At 42.2% G+C, this 18,931-nt stretch overlaps 1 protein-coding gene across 1 annotated transcript in view; it reads right to left on the minus strand.

Annotated features, from left to right (window-relative positions):
* Positions 1-18,931, minus strand: part of CMTR1 (cap methyltransferase 1) — a 29,436-nt gene that overhangs the window by 10,273 nt on the left and 232 nt on the right. Inside the window, exons 2-17 of the mRNA XM_014951147.1 lie at positions 17,244-17,378; positions 13,751-13,893; positions 10,845-11,003; positions 9,383-9,475; positions 8,548-8,619; positions 7,797-7,891; positions 7,619-7,691; positions 7,216-7,414; positions 4,684-4,802; positions 4,334-4,430; positions 3,499-3,631; positions 2,859-3,038; positions 2,398-2,454; positions 1,454-1,511; positions 753-821; positions 450-581 (exon numbers count right to left, since the gene is read on the minus strand). Coding sequence (XP_014806633.1) covers positions 450-581; positions 753-821; positions 1,454-1,511; positions 2,398-2,454; positions 2,859-3,038; positions 3,499-3,631; positions 4,334-4,430; positions 4,684-4,802; positions 7,216-7,414; positions 7,619-7,691; positions 7,797-7,891; positions 8,548-8,619; positions 9,383-9,475; positions 10,845-11,003; positions 13,751-13,893; positions 17,244-17,373 — 1,809 coding nt within the window. The 5' untranslated portion in view covers positions 17,374-17,378. The remainder of the gene's footprint in view (positions 1-449; positions 582-752; positions 822-1,453; positions 1,512-2,397; positions 2,455-2,858; positions 3,039-3,498; positions 3,632-4,333; positions 4,431-4,683; positions 4,803-7,215; positions 7,415-7,618; positions 7,692-7,796; positions 7,892-8,547; positions 8,620-9,382; positions 9,476-10,844; positions 11,004-13,750; positions 13,894-17,243; positions 17,379-18,931) is intronic.

Below are 18,931 nucleotides of genomic sequence, written 5' to 3' on the forward strand. Positions count from 1 at the left end.
CAGGGGTGGAGGGAAGACCTCTGACTAACAGTAGAGCAGCACTCTAAGAATCTTTTTGTCCTAGACTGTCACAGGCAGTTTCTTTGTCAGAAGTTTTACGGAAGAACCTTAATCTCTACAGCAAAGGAACAAGAACACTGATTCTAATCTGCCAGTGACTTTTCATACCTGCACAAAGAACCAGGAATAGAACAGCTTTAAGAGGACAGTGAAGATAATTAGAGACACTAGCAAGAGTACAGGTCTCTGTGTAAGCTGCGATTACAAAACCAGGGTTAATTAGCGTGGAAAGCAGTGAAGTCAGAAGAAACATGAAATAAATAGCAGCCTCGGGGACTGCTGATGGGGATCCTTTCTGGCTTTTGAGGAAAGGATGGAATGAAACTGCAAGGCAGTATAGTAGCATTGAAATGAACCAGCAAAACTCCCAGTCTGTTCTCAACACTTACCCCTAGCCCCAAGAGGAATTTCTGCTCGCTTCCAGACACCATACACCGGTAATCTAACACTTGGCGAATCTTCTCTAGCGTAGTGGAATTCAAAGGAGTGGGTTTGTAACTGAAGGTATCAATGTCCGTGCCCTAAAGAGCAAAGTATGGAAAAGGCAAATTAGACACCATACATCAACAGGTAGGTAAATGCAATTTCTACATGAGATGGTGATCCAGGACTACCTTCATCTTTTAATTTCTATGGAGAAAAGTTCTACTTGTATGAAAGGACTCAGAACAAGCTTCTGGGTAAGGTCTCACCTGGATCAGCTCAAAGAACTTGGACTTGGGATCTGAAGATGAAGGAGCAACACGAGCCTGATCAGGAATCTGAAAACAAATCCAAACGATTGATATTATGTACATTCATAGGAACCTTTCTAGTTTCAATACATAACAGAACATCCTGCCCCCTGAAACTCCTTTGCTTTTGGGAATCCAGTCACTGGAGAGGTCATTTGATAAATAAAAGGTCTGACATGTTTTGCAAATTTAACGTAGGCATACCGCATCTCACAGGAACAACAGGCAACTTCAGAAAGTTTCAGGCTAAGTTTTTGCTTTTATGCACAGTGAAATACCGTTTCAAAGACAAAGAATTAGCCCGTGAAACTGCCATATCTACAGCCCCACTGCAGTCAAAAGCTCAGGAAAGAGAAACTGCAGACTCATAAAACAATCCTTTAGAGAGCTCTGCTCCTTGGGAACTAGGTGCTGAGTTCACTCTGTGCACGATTAAGTATTCTCAACTGTAGCAAAGAAGCCTGCTCAGTTAAGCCATACACTTAATTAATCAGAAACATCCTGTTTGCTTACATAAACGGCTTGAAATGGTCTCTGACTTTCCCATAAGACAATGTATTAACCCTCTGGCTAGAAAGTCCTATCTGTACTGCAGCTCTATTCTTGTTTCACCACAGCAAGGACACCGTCACAACCTCCCTGCTCGGCAGCTCGCTTACCCCCCATAGCTGGAGACACTCCTTTCGGATTTCAGCCTGCCGTGGCTCAATCAGTGTCCTAGAGAAAGGCAGCAGACTGTTAAAATGGTGAAACCTCCACACTCTTGCAGCATTGCATATTCCAGCCCTATAGAACTTAGATCTTCCAGTGTCTGGCTTGGGAATGACAAACACACACTCTTCATCTACAGGTAACACAAAAGAGGATGCTGCTTTTCCTCCTCACCCTCCACCCATCTCCAATCCCTCCATTTAGCTTTGTTTCATGGTCTGCACTACTCCATCCCATGAAAGTACCACTGGGCATCAATATTTTCAAGAAGTTATGTATTAGTATGAACTTATGCTTATCCAAGAGCTGGGTACACAGCCCCATTTAGAAACAGCAGCGAAGACCTGCTGAAGGCCACATAAAAAACAGCATCAATGTTAGGATTAACTCTTAGATAATTATTTGCTACCAAAACTTACTCAACTTCCTACTATGACACTCTCTGGATTACACTTGAACAGAAAAGTCATGCCAGGGAAACAGCTATACATTGCAAGGGCTTTAGTTTTACACAAGAGATTCATGTCATAAGCTTTGGGTAATTCTAGGGATGTAACTTGGGTGCTTTGAACCACACCCAGCTTAGATGGCTACTACAGAATTGAACTCCCGCTACTTTTCTGCTTACATTCCTGCTAAGAAGAATGCATGGAAGCCTTCTCAACAAGGGGGATAATAGACCATCAACTTCCAGGAATCCTCAGCCACCCACACATTTCTGCAAATAACTTGGGCAGAGATACAAGCTAAGCTACCTAAAAGCACTATTCACTTTCCTGGCTCCAAGGGCCAAGCCAAGTATCATCTCAAATCAAGAACACATTAAAGAAGGAAAAAACTATTTACAGTAGGTTAAGTCAGTCCCCACCAAAAGGCAGAGGAATATACTCACGTGTCTTGAACAAAGGCACGAATTTTGGCTAGTGCCTTTATCTGAACTTTGCAGTGGCTGAAACAGAGGACAAGCTTTAGTCAGTGAGCAAGTTAATCACCACCAGATCGTTCTACTGGTCAAAACAAGAAAGAGTGCTGAGACAACAGGAGAAAGCCAGTCTGATCCTCAGAGCAGTGATGGATCATTGCCAACATGATTCAAAGTGACAGTAAGACCATTGGAAAGAACCAGGGAGTAGCCTCCTTTCCTTTCTACACAGTACTCAGAGGACAAACAGTTACTAATAGTATACAGCATTTCTCTCTGCACAGGGTCCCTCTGCTCTGCTAAGCCTCTCAGGGAGCAAAAGCAGAGCAGTGTAGCAGCATCAAATAGTCCTTCCGTGAGTGCAATAAGCTAGAAGTCATGTTGGCTAACCTGTCTATAGGGAGCAGCTCTCATTGCCCCCAGGCACTCACCTTTCATTGGACTGGACAATGTAATCGTAGAAATCCTGATCGCCTTTGATCACACTCAGTGGGACAACAGAATTCACATCCACATCAGTGTTTCGCAGCTGGTTGAGTCTGATGTTCACCATGAAGAGATAGTCCCGCACGTCATCGATACCCAGCTTTAATCCTTTGCATATCACATACCTGCAGAGCAAGGCAGACAGATCACGTGGGTTCAGTTCTTCCACACAGCCAACTACCCTGCCACACGCTCATTAGCAGGGCAGTTTCCCAAATCCCAGGAATTCTTTCTTCCTGGGGAAGGTGCAATCTCACCTATCACAAATTCTGCTGAAGTCAAAAGGTACAATGAAAACACACATAATTTGCTCTAGCTTCATTGGAACTATAGCTGTTTCATGAAAATCATAATTAGTTATATATTTAGTTCCAATGCTTTCTCCCCAGAAGGGTAATTTGGCAAATATCTTCTTTACCTTTTCAAACGTTATTTGCTAAGCATCTGAAACATTTCTTCCTCCAAGACAGTTGCGAATTGAGGCAGGTCACAGAACTCCCACTGACTGCACTTACCCAAATCCATGTATCACTGCATTTAGAGGACAGGGTTTCTTTAATAGCCCCTCATGCTCAAAAATCTCACCTCTCTGAGTTCGCAGGGCGGCTTGTCACAGGTTTAAAGATGCACACTCGCTCAAAGCAGCAATACAGCAGATAAACAAGTCCCACACTGAACGGGGTAAACAGGTCAAAGGTTTTGCAGACAAAATGTCCTCCTGGAAAAAAAGGAAGGAAGCACACCGGTACCAGCAGATTATAAGGAAACAATGAGATACGAAGCACCTCAACTTTCTCCTCTGCAAAACTGGTAAGAGTGTTTCTGTACAATTAAACAGCATCTAAAATACATTCACGAGGCAGGTCAATGGAGCTCCATGAACCATCTTCCCTTTATCTCTGCAAAGAGAAAAGCATTTCCACAACCAGTATCAAATCAGTATGTGTTCTGTCTCATGAGTAAACTTTCTATCTACGCCCCATTTAAAGGGGAAAAGCTGCAAGTTAAAGGGAAGGATGAACTGGATAAGCACCACTCTTTTCCAACCACCCTGCCAGAATATTCAGGAAGTGGTTGGTTCAGCTAGTGCCATGAAACTGGGATATACTGTCCAGTTATCACACTAGTGACCTTAGCCTAAGACAGCTACATAACATAACACATTGTAAGAGCTTTAACTAATGCATTTTACCTCATGCTTTTAATTAAAAGCAAAATAGACATAAATAATCTGATTTTTCTGCCCCTCTTAAGTTTGTGCCAATCATCGCAGGATATATGCATACATGCTCAATTCTAAGCAACTCAGCCTTGCTGCAGAGCAGACTTCGTGGCACATTAATAACAATTGTACATCATCCTTCTGCAATGCCACCCACACCTTAGAGAAGGAGGAAGAAGATTAATGGATAAAACATACCTGTCCGGACAATAGACAGCGCTGTAAGGAACTGGCAAAGCATGAGCTGTTTGCTTAGGATTTCTTGCAGATTCTCCTGACCTTCCACTGAGAAACCCTGCAAAGCACATAGCATGTGATAAGTATCTTCACAAATCTGTTGGTTAAGCAAAAGATTCTCTACAGCTAACTTACAGAATCATGATAATTCCTGGTTTTTTTAAGACAGAAAACACTGCCACCAGGAATTTTTTAAGGCAAGTGTTGAAGCATTTCACATTTTAACTATGGACACATGTCAAACATCCCTACGTTCAGACTGAGGTATCAGTTTTGGTCATCAGCGCAGGAATTTTAAAAAATGGACCAACCCCATCAGCCATTAAGAAATGCACTCCCTTGTGATCAGTATTGTCCAAAACAAAATTCCGGAAAGCAGTAATGTTCTCTGGGCGAGTGATGTCTCCATCTCCATCAATCCCTCCCTCTCCTAAGGGGAAAAGAAGAGACAATTACTAACATGTTTGCAAGTACAGGCAAGAAATCAGCATGTGCAGGTGATCTATTGTATTCAATAAACGTTTAGTCAGACATTACCCACATCTTGATAGGCAAATAAGCAATAACACATTCCCTTGCTCATGGCAAAGATGCTTGTTAATTTAGGAAAATTATTCAGATTGTGTGGTCAGGGCTAAACAAAGCCATATAATAACCATGCTAAAATGATGGGTTGTACATTAGCCTCAGCAAAAGACAAGTAATTCATGGCCCTCCCCTGAGATAAGGGCTACGTGATGACATAATATTGCACAGATCATTGTAAAATCATGTTATTACAGACACGGCAAAATTATTTCTATTGTGCATGGACAACCTTCTACTAAGAATTTAAATCATTCCAAAGAAACACAGTACTCTATTTCCAAACACAATGTGACCTGGAATTTAAAAAGAAACCCCCCCAGAAAAAAAACCCAACCCTGCCAACAAGTTTATAAAGGGAGTAGGGAAAAGGAAATAGGGTTTGTGCATGAATGTTTGTACAGTATTCCCATGTGACTCTTTTTAAAGAGAGGTACATTGTCCTCCAGGCTGGTGTTTTAGAAAGCTTATCTGAAGTGTATTCTAGAGCTCACCAATTCTGACTTTGAGGAAGCCTGAACTTCTATTTGGTATTAGTCCCTATAAATCTTCTACAACTACAGCTTCTATTAACTGAACTGGAAGACTAGAAAGCAGCAGAGATCAGGATGCATGACAGTGCTTTGATAACTAAATTCCTCATCAATCATCCTGTCAGTAAGTGAAGTGATCCTAGAATTTGTTACCGTTCTTCACAACACAAATATCACGGCAGTCTACTTCCTTCCCATCACCTGAAGAGAGTTTGTACACATCTCACTAGACTTTATAGCGCTACAGACAGAAAGGGATCAAGAAAATGCATCAAAGTCATTGAGCTATTCATTTCTCCAGGTATCTCCATCTCTCCTTAAGAACACCAGTTTGCAGTGAGTTATAGAGATCCAAATGCTGCAGCTCTTAGAACAATGTGTTTATCTACCTTGCTGCCCTTGCCATGAACCTTCTCTTTAACAGATATAATCCTGAACCGCTAACCATTCTCTGAGACTTCATGGTCAGGTGTCAAAAGTGGCAGTCAACAAGAGTCAGAGTGGTGGAAGGACAAAAAAAAAACCAAAGCACAACAATGTAGAAAAGAGCGTTTGCTTTTCCAAGACAGTCACACTCAAGTTTCCTACAGTCTGAAATAAGAAGCAGGAATACTAGCAATCCTTGTATTTCCCTTCCTATTTCTAGAGGCTATGCAGACAGAGAACTCCAACATATCAGCAAGCTTAACCGGTTACCTTCCAATGAGGTGAGATGCAGCAATTGCCTGTGTATGCCTGCTTAGTGTCTCTCAAAGCAAGGTAAAACATGGTAGCTTAAACCTCTTTCGATTAAGAAGCTCATTTAGTCACAGATACAGCTGCTAGCCCAAATCTGTTTTATTTATTTTTACTGACAGCTCACAACCAATTATCAAAACAGAGCTAGTGAGGTCTGATACAGAAGCACACTGCCAGTCAGGCAAGTAAGGTTTCTGGCTCTGCTAACAGATCTTTGGGAAAGCCAGGGGGCTAGAGCACCTCCCCTGTGAGGACGCCCCAAGAGAGCTGAGGTTGTTCAGTCTGGAGAAGAGAAAGCTCTGGGGAGACCTTATAGCAGCCTTCCAGTACCCTAGACAGGGCCTACAGGAAAGATGGGAAGGGACTCTTTACCAGGGAGTGTAGTGATAGGATGAGGGGTAACAGTTTTAAGCTGAAAGAGGGGAGGTTTAGATGAGATATTAGGAAGCGATTCTTTCCAGACACTGGGACATGTTGCCCAGAGAAGCTGTGGATGCCCCATCCCTGGAAGTGTTCAAGGCCAGGCTGGATGGAGCTTTGAGTAACCTGGTCTAGTGGGAGGTGTCCCTGGCCACAGCAGGGGGGATGGAACTAGATGATCTTTGAGGTCCCTTCCAACCATTCTATAAATCATCTCACTTACTGTGTTTCAGGCTGACATCAGCGAAGTGGGAAAAATGCTGTCACGCAATCTTAAAAGACTCTACAATTTTCAGATAAGCAAAGCACTCAAGTATCAATTATTACAATGGGGGACACATTCCCAGGGCAGACTGGAAATAAGTGCAGAAATGCGACTTGTTATGCAAGCTCATCAACCTCAACTCCTTTCTCAGTTAACAGCCCCCTTCTACCTTGCAAAACAGTTCTCTGTGGACAGGCTTCTCTTAGATCCCCACACTGGTATCAATACCAGCCCTGCTCCCAATACAGATGCTGCAGCATAAACGAAAACACCAGGTAACACTCAATGCAGGGACTACATACCATAATAAGGTTCAAAGAGCTCACTGGAAGCAGAATAAAAGTCCTCTAGTTTAAAATCATTTGGTCCTTTCAAGGTCATGCCAAATCCTTTCGCGTGCCACTTCCGCCTCCACAAGACGTACTCGGAGAAGCCTCCGGGACCAGCGCACACATCAGCAAAGTAAAGCAGCTCTGCGTCTCGCTCCTTTATCAAGGGCCTCTGCAAAAGGACAATGAGGAAGTTCTACTGACCCAGTAACAGCTCCCATCAATTAAAAGACATATACCATCAACTGCACTACTCAGAGAAGCCTCTTTCAAGCACCGGGTTTCCCAGCTAGAATCTTAAGGATTCTCCTTTCTCCCCACCTCCTCCATTCTCTGAGAAAGCAATGCTGTTTGAAAGTTAACTAGAGGCCCTCACCCCATGGAAGTCCTTAGGGTTTGTAAACATGTAGTCAAAGACATGGTCCATATTTGCCATCTTCATTGCAGCCCTGTAAAAAACATATATAGGGACCTATTAAGTTTCAACCTCAGCCCCCAAGGCTGAAAGTGGACATAAAGGGGAAAGGGACTACATTACCAGAAGTTCTGCAAACCTGTTCAGGAAGAAAACTCCACGGATCATCTCATAGGGATTAGACCTTGTTCGAGCTCGACGCATTTCTTCTCCATCCAGCTCATCAAATACGCTCTGCACAAACAGAAACAAAATTGAGCTGATCTGGCAAGGCTTGAAGGATAGGTAGGCATGAGCATTTCCTATCCTCATCCTTCTTTCTCCTTAGACAGAAAACTCTCTGCAGGGTTTGGTTCACCAATACAGAATCTTTTTCTGTCACATCATGACACTCACTCTCTCTTCTAAGCCACCCCAGTTCTTTAGCAAATTTAGTAACACTGAAGAATTCTGTACTGATAGCTCCAGAGCCTGATAACGTGGTCAGCCACCTCAAAAGCAGTCCCAGCCTAAGGTATTTCTGTCACACATACACACACACTCACGTTCTGCTGCAATTTACAAGGGCATGATAAAATCTAGAAGGGAAGATGGAACACACACGAAAAGAAAGGGAGCTTATTTTTCCTTAGCTTATTCAAGTCTTCTGCCTTTCAGTTGGACTAAAAAAGAGAGACTCTTTCAATTCATCTCTTCAAAGGCTGAGGTGCAGAACAGGTTTCTGAACAGACAGTAACAACCAGGATGTGAAGTCATACCAGTGACATGGAGGTGAAAGAGGACATTCTGAGCTCTCGCCAATCACCTAATTAAACTACTCAATCCTCTTCAATTTTTTATTTCACTTGCTTCCCCAAAACTTCAGTTCCTCTCTAAAGAAGGGAACTCACCTTGCACTGCAGGACATTACGTAGAAGCTCTTCACTACAGAACTCTGTTTCATCTTCAATCACCATCTTCCTCTGAAACAGGACAAGAACACAGATAACAATTAGCAAACATGGTACCAGTCATTTCAGAATGCAACATGTACCAGTAATGGATGGAGGCTGCCAACCACATATTAGGCTGTATTAGCAAAAGCATAACCAGCAGGCTGAGAAATTATTCTCCCGTTAGGCATCTTGAGACCACATGTGGAATACTGCATCCGGTTTAGCGCTCCCCAGTACAAGGCAGACATAGGGAAGCAAGCCCAGCATGAGGACAGCCTAGATGACAAGGGTGCAAAAGCTTCTGGTGTATGAGAAGAGACTGAGATACAGTTTGTTCAGAAAGGAAAGAGTGTATTTGATGAGCTGGATGGAGAAGAAATGTCCTACTGCTGTCTGTAAGTACCTAATGGCAGAAAATAGAGACGATTGATCTAGACTATTAGAGGTGGACAGCAACAGGAAAAGAAGCAATGCACACAAGCTGCAACATAAAAAATGCCAATGAGACACAAGGAAATTTACTTTTGTCAAGTGGGTTATATCAAACACTGAAAGAGATGCCTGAACAGGTTGTGAAATTTCTATCCTTGGAGATACTCAAAACTCAACCAAACAAGGTATTGAGCAACCCGATGTAGATGGACCTGCTTTAAGCAGGAAGGTGCACTAGCAATCTCCAAAGGTTCCCTCCAGCTTAGGTTATTCTACAACTCTTTGACAAAGCAATTGTTTCAGGCTGAGTAGTCCTGCATCATTTTAGGCTGGAAAGTACTGAGATCTAAAAAATTACCTTCCCCACAGTCATCCACTCCTTCAGCTCTTGGGCATCAGGGATTTCCGTGGTACACTCGAGGCACCAGTCCACCTCCTCATAGGCACTGGGCTGCAAACACAAGACATGGAAAGAGTCAAAGATGTTTTTGCTAGCAAAGCATACCAACTAATTGCTCCCCAAAAGTTTGCCTCCCAATCCTAGCATAAAGGGTTACGCCATGACTTTAGGGCCAACCGTAGAGGTTTTTTCTCCTAGTCTAAAAGATGTCTTATTTGCTTGGATTTTAGATTAAAAAAAAAAAAAACACAAGCCAAAAATCAAATAAAAGCACTCCACCACAAAAATATTCACACCACTTTCCTCTCATTAGAGTCTGATAAATAATCAAGACAAAGAAAAAGCCTAGTACTCTCAAAGTACATTTTAGAGATGCTGCAAAAGAGACAGTTGCCAAAAAACCACACTTCTTGATGGTGCTTTACATGTTCTTTCTCCCAGTTCTTTCTGACAGATCCCTCGTTCCACAATTTTATTCAGGCTTTGAACAATTTTTATAATCTTGGGAAGGAATTGCTATAGCCATTAAGATCAATGTGATGCTACGCCTCCAAAAAGAGAGGCTGCTAAGTTCTACTAACCTTCTTATGTTTATTATAGTAGTATCATCCACATCAGTTAATCACACACTTAACTGCTGTAAGCCATAGAAACACACTGGAAAATGAGACCTAAACCAAGGAGCCTACAGGACAGGTCTCAAATTCCTGAGTCTCAAGGGACAACCTCTGATACTATTTTCATCTGCTGAAAGCAATTCAAAGAACGGAGAGCAAAGTACTATAACGCGCACCATACATGACTTAACAAGCATTGCTACCCTTCACTAGCAATGACTGGGACCTTCTGGGTTACTCTATAGCTGCCAGATCCTTAGGATTCAGTGTTTTGGTTTGTTTTATTCTTTTTAAATACAAACATACAGCAGCTATTTCACACCAAAAAGTATCAAAACAACACTTTACTTTCCTGACATCTATTTCCCAATGTTCTTCCCCATTGAAGAGCTTGACAATACACAGGAACAGACATCTTAGCATTTTATTTGAGACTATTAAATATACTCAGGGGAAAAAAAAAAAATCACCTAGACAGGCATGAAAAATGATATACAAAATGAAAATGGTAAACTTAAAAGAGCTTGATGACAATTTCCTATTGCATTCACTACTGCAAACTCAGAAAACAAATCCTACAGACCACAGCAACAACCCATCTGAAGCCAATTTTGTGCCAGAACATTAATACATGTGACAGAAAACAAGCTTTGCCATGCTGTTATGGGACAAAATAAGGCCTGGGTCTACCCAGCAGAGCCACTTCATAGGTAAACAGTTTTAGCAGACAACACTAAACTCCATTCCCAGAGGGCAAATCCTGAACACAGCAACAGAAAAGATTAAAACCAGAAAGTACTTACCTCTGGCTCATCCTGCCAATCAATATTGAGCTCCCCATCAAATCCTTTGAGAGTCAGCCCAAAGCCTCTCCTTCCCTTCTGATTGGAGGCCTCAATAATATCCTTTCTGCCTTGGCCATATTTTCCCAGACCTTCTCCTTCTCGGAATCCCATCTTGGCCTATAGAGAAAGCAAAGGGAACACACTGAGGCAAGTGGACTTGTGTTTATGTACTACTACTGGGGTCAAAGACCAGCAGGGAAAACAGCACATCACCCTGAATTGACTTGAAGGCATTGAGCATTATTAATCTCCATTGTGGCTTTCAGAACTTAATATTAAGTTCACTTCATTGAGCCAGGACCGAAGAATGATGTTTGAGATGACAGCAAATTACAAAAGGTTCAGTAATTTGGGAACAGCCTGCTCATAGGGAAAAGTAGTGAGGAGCCTGGAGCCATTCATCAGAGTGTTCAGTAAGCGTGGAAGGTTCATAAAACAAAAGATGCTGGCACAGGAAAAAATTCATGTTGTGATGATATTCTTTGTTGTGAACATGCACTTAGACACATTTCAAGCATCAGTTAAAACTTGACCTAAAACTCAGAGGAAGAATGCAAGACATGCTGCTCCTGAAATACAGTTTCTTCTCTTCAGTTAAAAGAAATATGTTAATTAACAGCTAGTTTTTCAGGGTTTTCTCTTCATAAATTTTAGAAACAAGAGAACAACAACAAAAAGCATGAATGCTGTCAATTTCAATCCCTCCAGTACATCTATGAGAAAATAAGTAAATAAAAGACTTAAGGATTAAGTTTCACTTGGAGTGAATGTTTTTCACATACTCCTTCCTGTGAGAAGCAACAAAAACATTGTATATTACCAATCTGTATGAGAAACAATACAAGAACACATGACAGGTTTTATACAAAGGTACATGGTGTTTTCCCATGGCCTTTGATACCTGGCTCTGAATCAGACCTTCAAATACACACACCAAATGTGACAGCCACTGAGCCTGTTACACACTGGTTTTCTGAAGACAGAATTTTGAACATCTAGTAATCAGGGACTATTTTCATTTTACTTACCTAATGCTACCAAGTCATTCATCCAGACTGGATAGCACAACAATCTTTACACTCAGATTTATGAGGCCTTAGAAATAAAAGCCTAACAAATTCAGTAGTAAAAGCTCCTGCATTGTGGCGACTGAAAGCACACATCTTAATTGGCTCCAGAGAAGACTTTCCAAGTGAAAGAGTCTTGTGCTAGAATCAGCCAGCCCGGTACCAAAAATGCACGTGGGCAGATTCTGAATGATCAGCAACAGGATTCTTCTACAGAGAGGTACATTCAGCAACAATCAGCCTCTGGATCCCATGGAGTTTTGAATTCAGCAACAGCTGAAAGTTTTCATGTAGAGGTGTGATCCTGCTGGTCAGCAGCATTCCACCTCCTTGAGTGGAGGTATATCTCCCTGTTCCCACTCCTAGTAGCAGCTAGCACTTCCCAGTTTCTAGCAGAAGACTGAACTTTAACTTGGCAAAGGCAGGTACAAGCTGGCCTACCACCATGGAAAGATTGCTGACCCCTGCTCCTGTGAGTACAGCACCAGCACAGAACAAAAGGAGACACGATTTCAGTCCCTCATTGAGTCCCAAACTTCCTGTCACATTTCAAGTAACACACAACTACACATCTCATCATTGTCCTGGTTTGGGGTGGAGCAGACCCAAATCTTTGTTCAGTGAGAGAGGCTCCTGCTGATACTTGTTGCTGTGGTGACCAGGGTCAGCTGTCTTGGTGGCTTAACCCACAGAGGGGTTCCACCTGTGGGGAGGCGTGGACAGGTCAGATAACCCAAACCAACCAATAGGGTCTTCCAGTCTGGAACTTTCCCAGGGCCTGCCAGTGACATCCCTCTGGGAGCTTGATATGGTTTTGTATATATATTTTTATATATATATATATGTATATATAATCTATTTCATGATTTCCTTTTTATTTCATTATTAGTATTTCATTAAATTAGCTTTTTTTTTTCTAAACTCATAAATCTTTCTCTCTCTTCTTCCTCTCCTTGGAGCGAGAGGCCCAAACTGCAACATCTGCTGTCCTTGGAAATAACATTTTCTTTCTATGTTATCAATAATGGAAATTGTTTCAGGATTATGAGATACTTGTGACACCAGTGACAAAGTTTGCATTAGGAAATAAGCGTTACAGCATGCACCAGAAGAAGATGACTCTTCTCTACAGCCTACTATTGCCTTTAAACTCTGGGAAAAGTTTCCAAATTTGGGACTACCATGAGACAGAGACAGTCAACTACTTTCTTAGCACTTCCTAAAGTACTTTCTTCCCCACACTAACACTGTGCAGTTAAGGGGGTGGCATTCACCTTCAAAGTTCAGTTCTCACATTCGCTATCGTTCACAACTGCCTGCCTTTCCAAGAAATTTCTGGCCCTGCATAAAGCAGAGTGGCACTACTTGAAAGAAAAAGAAGTACCTTAATAATTAAGATAAAAATTCTACAAGGGTATGCCAGCCAGACTCCAAGACCAAACAAACTAATGTCAATCACAGAATTTGTTAAGGCCTTTCTTACAAGGCATTTGTTAACTCAAGCATTGCAAAAAACATGGCCGGACTCTTCGTTCAAGCTCAGCAAGCTGCCTGACCCAGAGATCCTTCCCTTCACATTCACCTCCCTGCTCCAAGGCCTTGAACATCTATGAACTTTCTTTTTTAACAGGTCCCCTTCAGCCAAGCTCTCTCAGCCTCCCCTAATTGCTCAGCAGCTGGCTCAAAGGAGGAGAGAACCCTGCTACAAGGAGGATCAGAATCTCTTAAAACAGACTGGTCTTGTCACTTTGCTCTCATCAGGTTTTAACAGTTTGCTCCAAAACTATTTTGACCTACCATGAGCTTTTGGGAGACACTGTTATACATTGAGTAGCGAGATGAAGTACCCTCCACAAGAGAGTCTTGTTTGAACTCATTACTGAAGACTGGTCTTTTTTCATCGCTCTCACTGTCAGACCCACTGCTGCTACTGGAAGACTCTGAAAACAACAAAAAAAAAAGTGAGAAAAGCAAGTATGAATATAAAAAGAAAATGGAATAAAGACATCTCAGTAATCACATTAAGAACTATACAGTATGACTCACTAAATCCTCTCAGCAGATAAATAGAGAGGACACTTCAGTATCTCAAACGTGCTAAGGGAAGCTCTAATATAAAATACCCTGGGGAAAAACCACTGGTCATCTGCCCCTTTGTCTCAAGGACACACACCACCTCTCTGAGCCAATGGATCCCAACCTCCCAAAAGGGCCAGGCAAACCCCATTACAGCAGCAGAGCAGGCCACAGCATGACCACGACAGTACACTGGTGTGCTTGACCTTTCTCAGCTGAGAAAGTCCACAAAGATTCTCTCCAAAGAATAATGATAATTACTGACGTGTTGATAAAATATACTGGATTTTTCTCAGTTTCCTACCTAACTACAGGTGTAAACGCATCCCTAACTTTAACAAAAACCCATATCAAGTACATGGGCATCTACCAAATGGCCAACACTCCGGAAAGAAGAGAGTTGAATTCCTTAGTCCCAATACTAACTTCAGTTTGACCCCCACTAGCCACCTCAGTAGCAAGGATCCACAAGTTCACTACAGCAAATGAGACAGTTTTTCACTTCTACAGTGTATTGCTACATACAAACCCAAGTGAAAGATAATGTCAGAAGACACCAATCTAGTTTAAAAATACCCCGACAGAGATGAAGGTTTGAGGAAGAAGTTAATCAAGTCAATGGTCCAATCAAGGTAATGTGTTCCACCATACGCAGCAGGCACTCAAAATATATTTTTTATTTGCTTGAAAGTCACCCGAGACAAATGCAGCAGAGCTTTCACAGGCACCAAACAATGAAGCTCTGTCTCTGCCCAGTTTCACCCTGGGATCTACCTGGGAAGAACCTAGGCCTGTATGAGCCATATAGTCCTTGCTGCTGCTCTACCGTTGCGAGAGGCCCAAGCCTATTTGCTGTGGGCTGGATGAAATTGGGATCTGGGCAGGAATCAGAGTAGTCAGTCATTTGTCCAAAAGCCTGCTCTGCACCAGGTGGGTAGCGAGGGAGGCCCTACAACCCACTGAGTCCTTCTGCTTCTCCTCTGGTAATTCCACCACTAGGATGAAGCAACAGCACATACTTCCCTCCTGAAATTTGCGAAGCACCACACCAGTCATACTAAAGTTACTGCTGTGGGAAAAGCCATCCAGACTACTGGAGCAGTGATCCACAGCAAGCACAGCCATGTGCTTCATTGCTCTGCTTCATGGCTGTGCACGTTCCTCCTCCTCTGCCTCTTGAGCCTCTCTCGTCTGCTGAGTGCTAGAAATCACTCTGTGCTACTTCACACAACTAGGAGAAGTTGAATTGCCTAAGTTGCCCAGAGATAGTGCAGAAAACTGTTGTTAGCAGCATTAATTGTTTTCTGTTTATCACTTAAAAAGGAATTATTTAGCTCCATAGAAGTGTTAACAAAAGACATTACAATTAAGTAGAAAGGAGGACTGAACCTCTTACATTTTTCTGATATAAGAAAAAGTACCAAGTCACAGATCTCTGTATTTTCCTGTTACAGAAAACTCAGCATAAGTAAAAGGAAACAGCTGGAAAATTAGTAAAGAAAGGCCATTACAAGAAAGTGAAAATGAAAGACACCATAGTTTTAACTACAACTGTAGTTAAAACCCTTTCAATTCGTGCTCAATCCTTGTTGCTTAACTATCTGCTTTTAAGATTCAGGACTTGTGTTCCCCCATAATTACTATGCTAGAGTTTTACAGTATCAACCTTTGAGGCTTCCAGCTCAGGACAAGGAAGGCTATGATTTCATTTGTGTTTGCAATATTATATACCCATCTTAATTTTCAAACATCTGTCACACAAGCTACATGCATCTCTCCTTCGTGAAGTTCACAGATGTCAACAGAAGATTTTGTTTTAGAGTCTGTTACTGCTTTCTACTTCTCCAATACACAGCTTCAATTAACTTTGCTGCCTGCTTTTGAGCTGTATCTTATTTTTCAGAGGCTCAGGATGTGCCTCAAACACAACACCCGCTACATGAATCCCAAGAAAGTCCCTTCACAGCTCTTCTTGCTTTTAACATTTGTTGGACGGCACTCAGCTGAGATCAGACCTCAAACCACTTCTCTCCCTCGAGCTTTCTTCTTTCATCAGAAACTACAATGGGTGTAACAGACTAATAAACAATTAAACCTACTCAAAATGTTGTCCTTGAACTGTATCAACTTGCTTCTTAAACACTAAAAACTCGCAGACTATTCTGATCCATATATGAACTCAATAATCAAAAGGGGGAAAAAAAATTTAAAATATTGGTTTGAATTTTTTAGCTCAGCGCTGAACGCAGTGTTCTCTACCCCAGCTCCTACACCCTGCACCTCTTGCCTCCTCACCCACCTCCAGCCTTGCCAGACAGGTACATGCACCATACCCTGTCACTACGACTACTCCCAGACTGACCCACTCATCTTCCATCACATCCCCTTCCATTTTCACAAGATGAGGGCCTGAACACATAAAGAAGCCTTTTCTCACTAACACTTTATGACCACAGGAAAGCCCCATCAGAAAGCATGATCATGAAGCAACCTGAAATACCATCCTGGGAGAGTTTAAAGCACCCCACAACAATGATACCAATTGTGTAGGGCACTGGCCTCATCTTTGGTACACCCCAAGCTCCAGGTGAGAAAGTGCACTCCAACTTGAGAAAAAGTAGGCAATTAATTTAGTTAACCCTGGAACTGTTTTTCTTTCTGAAACCAAACACCTGTGAGCTCTCACAGCTCCTCTCTCCCTGCAAAAAATCATACTGAGTCAACAAAAGAGAAGGTGCTACAATATATGAGTTCCAATCAACCTGCCCTTTGTATACATCTCAATTTTTCCCATTCACAAAAATGTGATTACTGTTATTTTTATTTTTTTAAACAATGAGGGATTATGATGTTTCTTTATGGCACAACACCCACAACTCCTCACTACTGAAAGTTTCCAAATCAGAAATAACTGCTGAGACTGAGAAGATTAATGCTGCTCATATATTACAAGAATCTTTACAGCTATGGACCGTGCACTTGTCATCTCCAAGTTTTGTTCTCTATTTCTGAATTCATACAATTCTCAGATGAAATTATTTACATAAGATTTTTAAAAAGCTTAAGAAAAGTCAAACCAATCCAAGGTTGTGCAAAGAAATAACGTAGGTTTGCTCCTAAAGAGAGAGTAGTTCAGGCTATCAATTAAGATTTAAGAAACATGGGTTCAATTCCTAGTTTCTGTTTAAATTCCCTATCTTATCTTCAACCTTACCTTGAGTAGTATGATTACTGAATTGAGTTTCATCATCTGAAGTAGAACTGAGGGTTAATCCCAAGTCTTCTATCCTCTTCTTCTGCTTCTTTTGGGGACTGCTAAACTCAGGTTCTGTCCTTCTCTTCATTTTTGCTGAAAGAAAATGATCACACTTGCTAAACATTAAGCAAAGTAACTTTCTCCTACATGCTGAAGAGTAAAGAACAGCAGCACGGTGGCACAGATAATTTTATGGACTATTCAGTATTATGCTTCTCAATTTACATTTGCTTTAGGTAAGAAATACTGTCTTCTTTTGAACCTACCTTTTTCAATAGCTAGTCTAACTAAACAAACACGAAATCTACGCAGAAGCTTCCCTATTACTGGTGGCTTGAATTTCAAATTATTCCTACAACCTACTTATCATTAAACGCTTGTAGATGAAGACAACCCAGATGTCAGCACCTAGATAACTAGGTTGGTTACTGCTACAGAATAAAAGATTCATTTTACACAAACACATATACACACACACACAAAAAAAAGAAAGAAGGTCAATCTAATGGCAAACATGCAATGTGGAAACAATTTTTCACAAGAGACACAGAACACCTCTGACATCAGCTCTGCAAATGTTAATTAATAAAAGAGCTTTCCTACATGACTTCCACAGCAGAACTTTATTAAATACGTGTGCTCAAGTTGGAGGGTATTTATGTTTTTCACCAGGAATCACTGGAAAGATGGATGTGGCTGATAAACTTTGAATAAACCCAGAGAAAGGACTAACACTTAAAATAGAGTTTATAGAAACTAAGTGGGAAGGCCCGCAGAGGACAAGAACCAAGGAACAGGAAAGCAGGTAAAAAGTAGAAGGCATAGATACAGGGAGCACTAGCTAAGCCTCATTGCTATTGATAGCGAGCAATAAAAACTTACTGGTTTTTATTACACTACACAGGAACACTGAACTAGAAAAAATGTCCTGGGGCACCGATTTGAACCCTCTGGCGTCAAACTTACTTCCACCAACCTATACAGGTCAGCTTAAGACCAATTCCTTTATTCATCCCCACGACCTCAACTGCAAAATCATCCCACAACTTCACTGCATTATGGCTAAGAAATCTTTCCCCTTCCAGTAGAAGCTCGTTTACAGCCAACTCACGCTTATCTGCTCTTGTGTCAATTTGGGGTTGGTTTTGGTGTGTTTTTTCTTTTTCTTTCCCTGATTGCTTATTTCTAACGAACTGAGAGCAATTTTCTATTTCTTCCGAGGTATCCTTTTATTAGCTCAGCCTCCTCTCACGACTTTCCCACCCCACCACACACCCCCCACCAAAGGGTCCCTCCGCGCCTCCCTTTTCCCGCTAGATTTCAAAACTACGCGAAAATAACGGCAGCTTGAACGGCACCCGGTCCCTCAGGCGACGCGCAGCCGGGAGGATAAAAGCCCTTCGGTAGCCCAAAACCCCCGAGGGGGGCCCGGCCCGCGGCTGGCCCGGCCTCTGGTACCGGGAGCGGGGGTACCCCCGCTCCCGGTACCAGAGGCCGGGCCAGCCGCGGGCCGGGCCCCCCTCGGGGGTTTTGGGCTACCGAAGGGCTTTTATCCTCCCGGCTGCGCGTCGCCTGAGGGACCGGGTGCCGTTCAAGCTGCCGTTATTTTCGCGCAGGTTTGAAATCTAGCGGGATAAGGGAGGCGC

The sequence above is a fragment of the Calidris pugnax genome, unplaced genomic scaffold, assembly GCF_001431845.1.
Source record: "Calidris pugnax isolate Ruff unplaced genomic scaffold, ASM143184v1 scaffold24, whole genome shotgun sequence".
Taxonomy (NCBI): domain Eukaryota; kingdom Metazoa; phylum Chordata; class Aves; order Charadriiformes; family Scolopacidae; genus Calidris; species Calidris pugnax.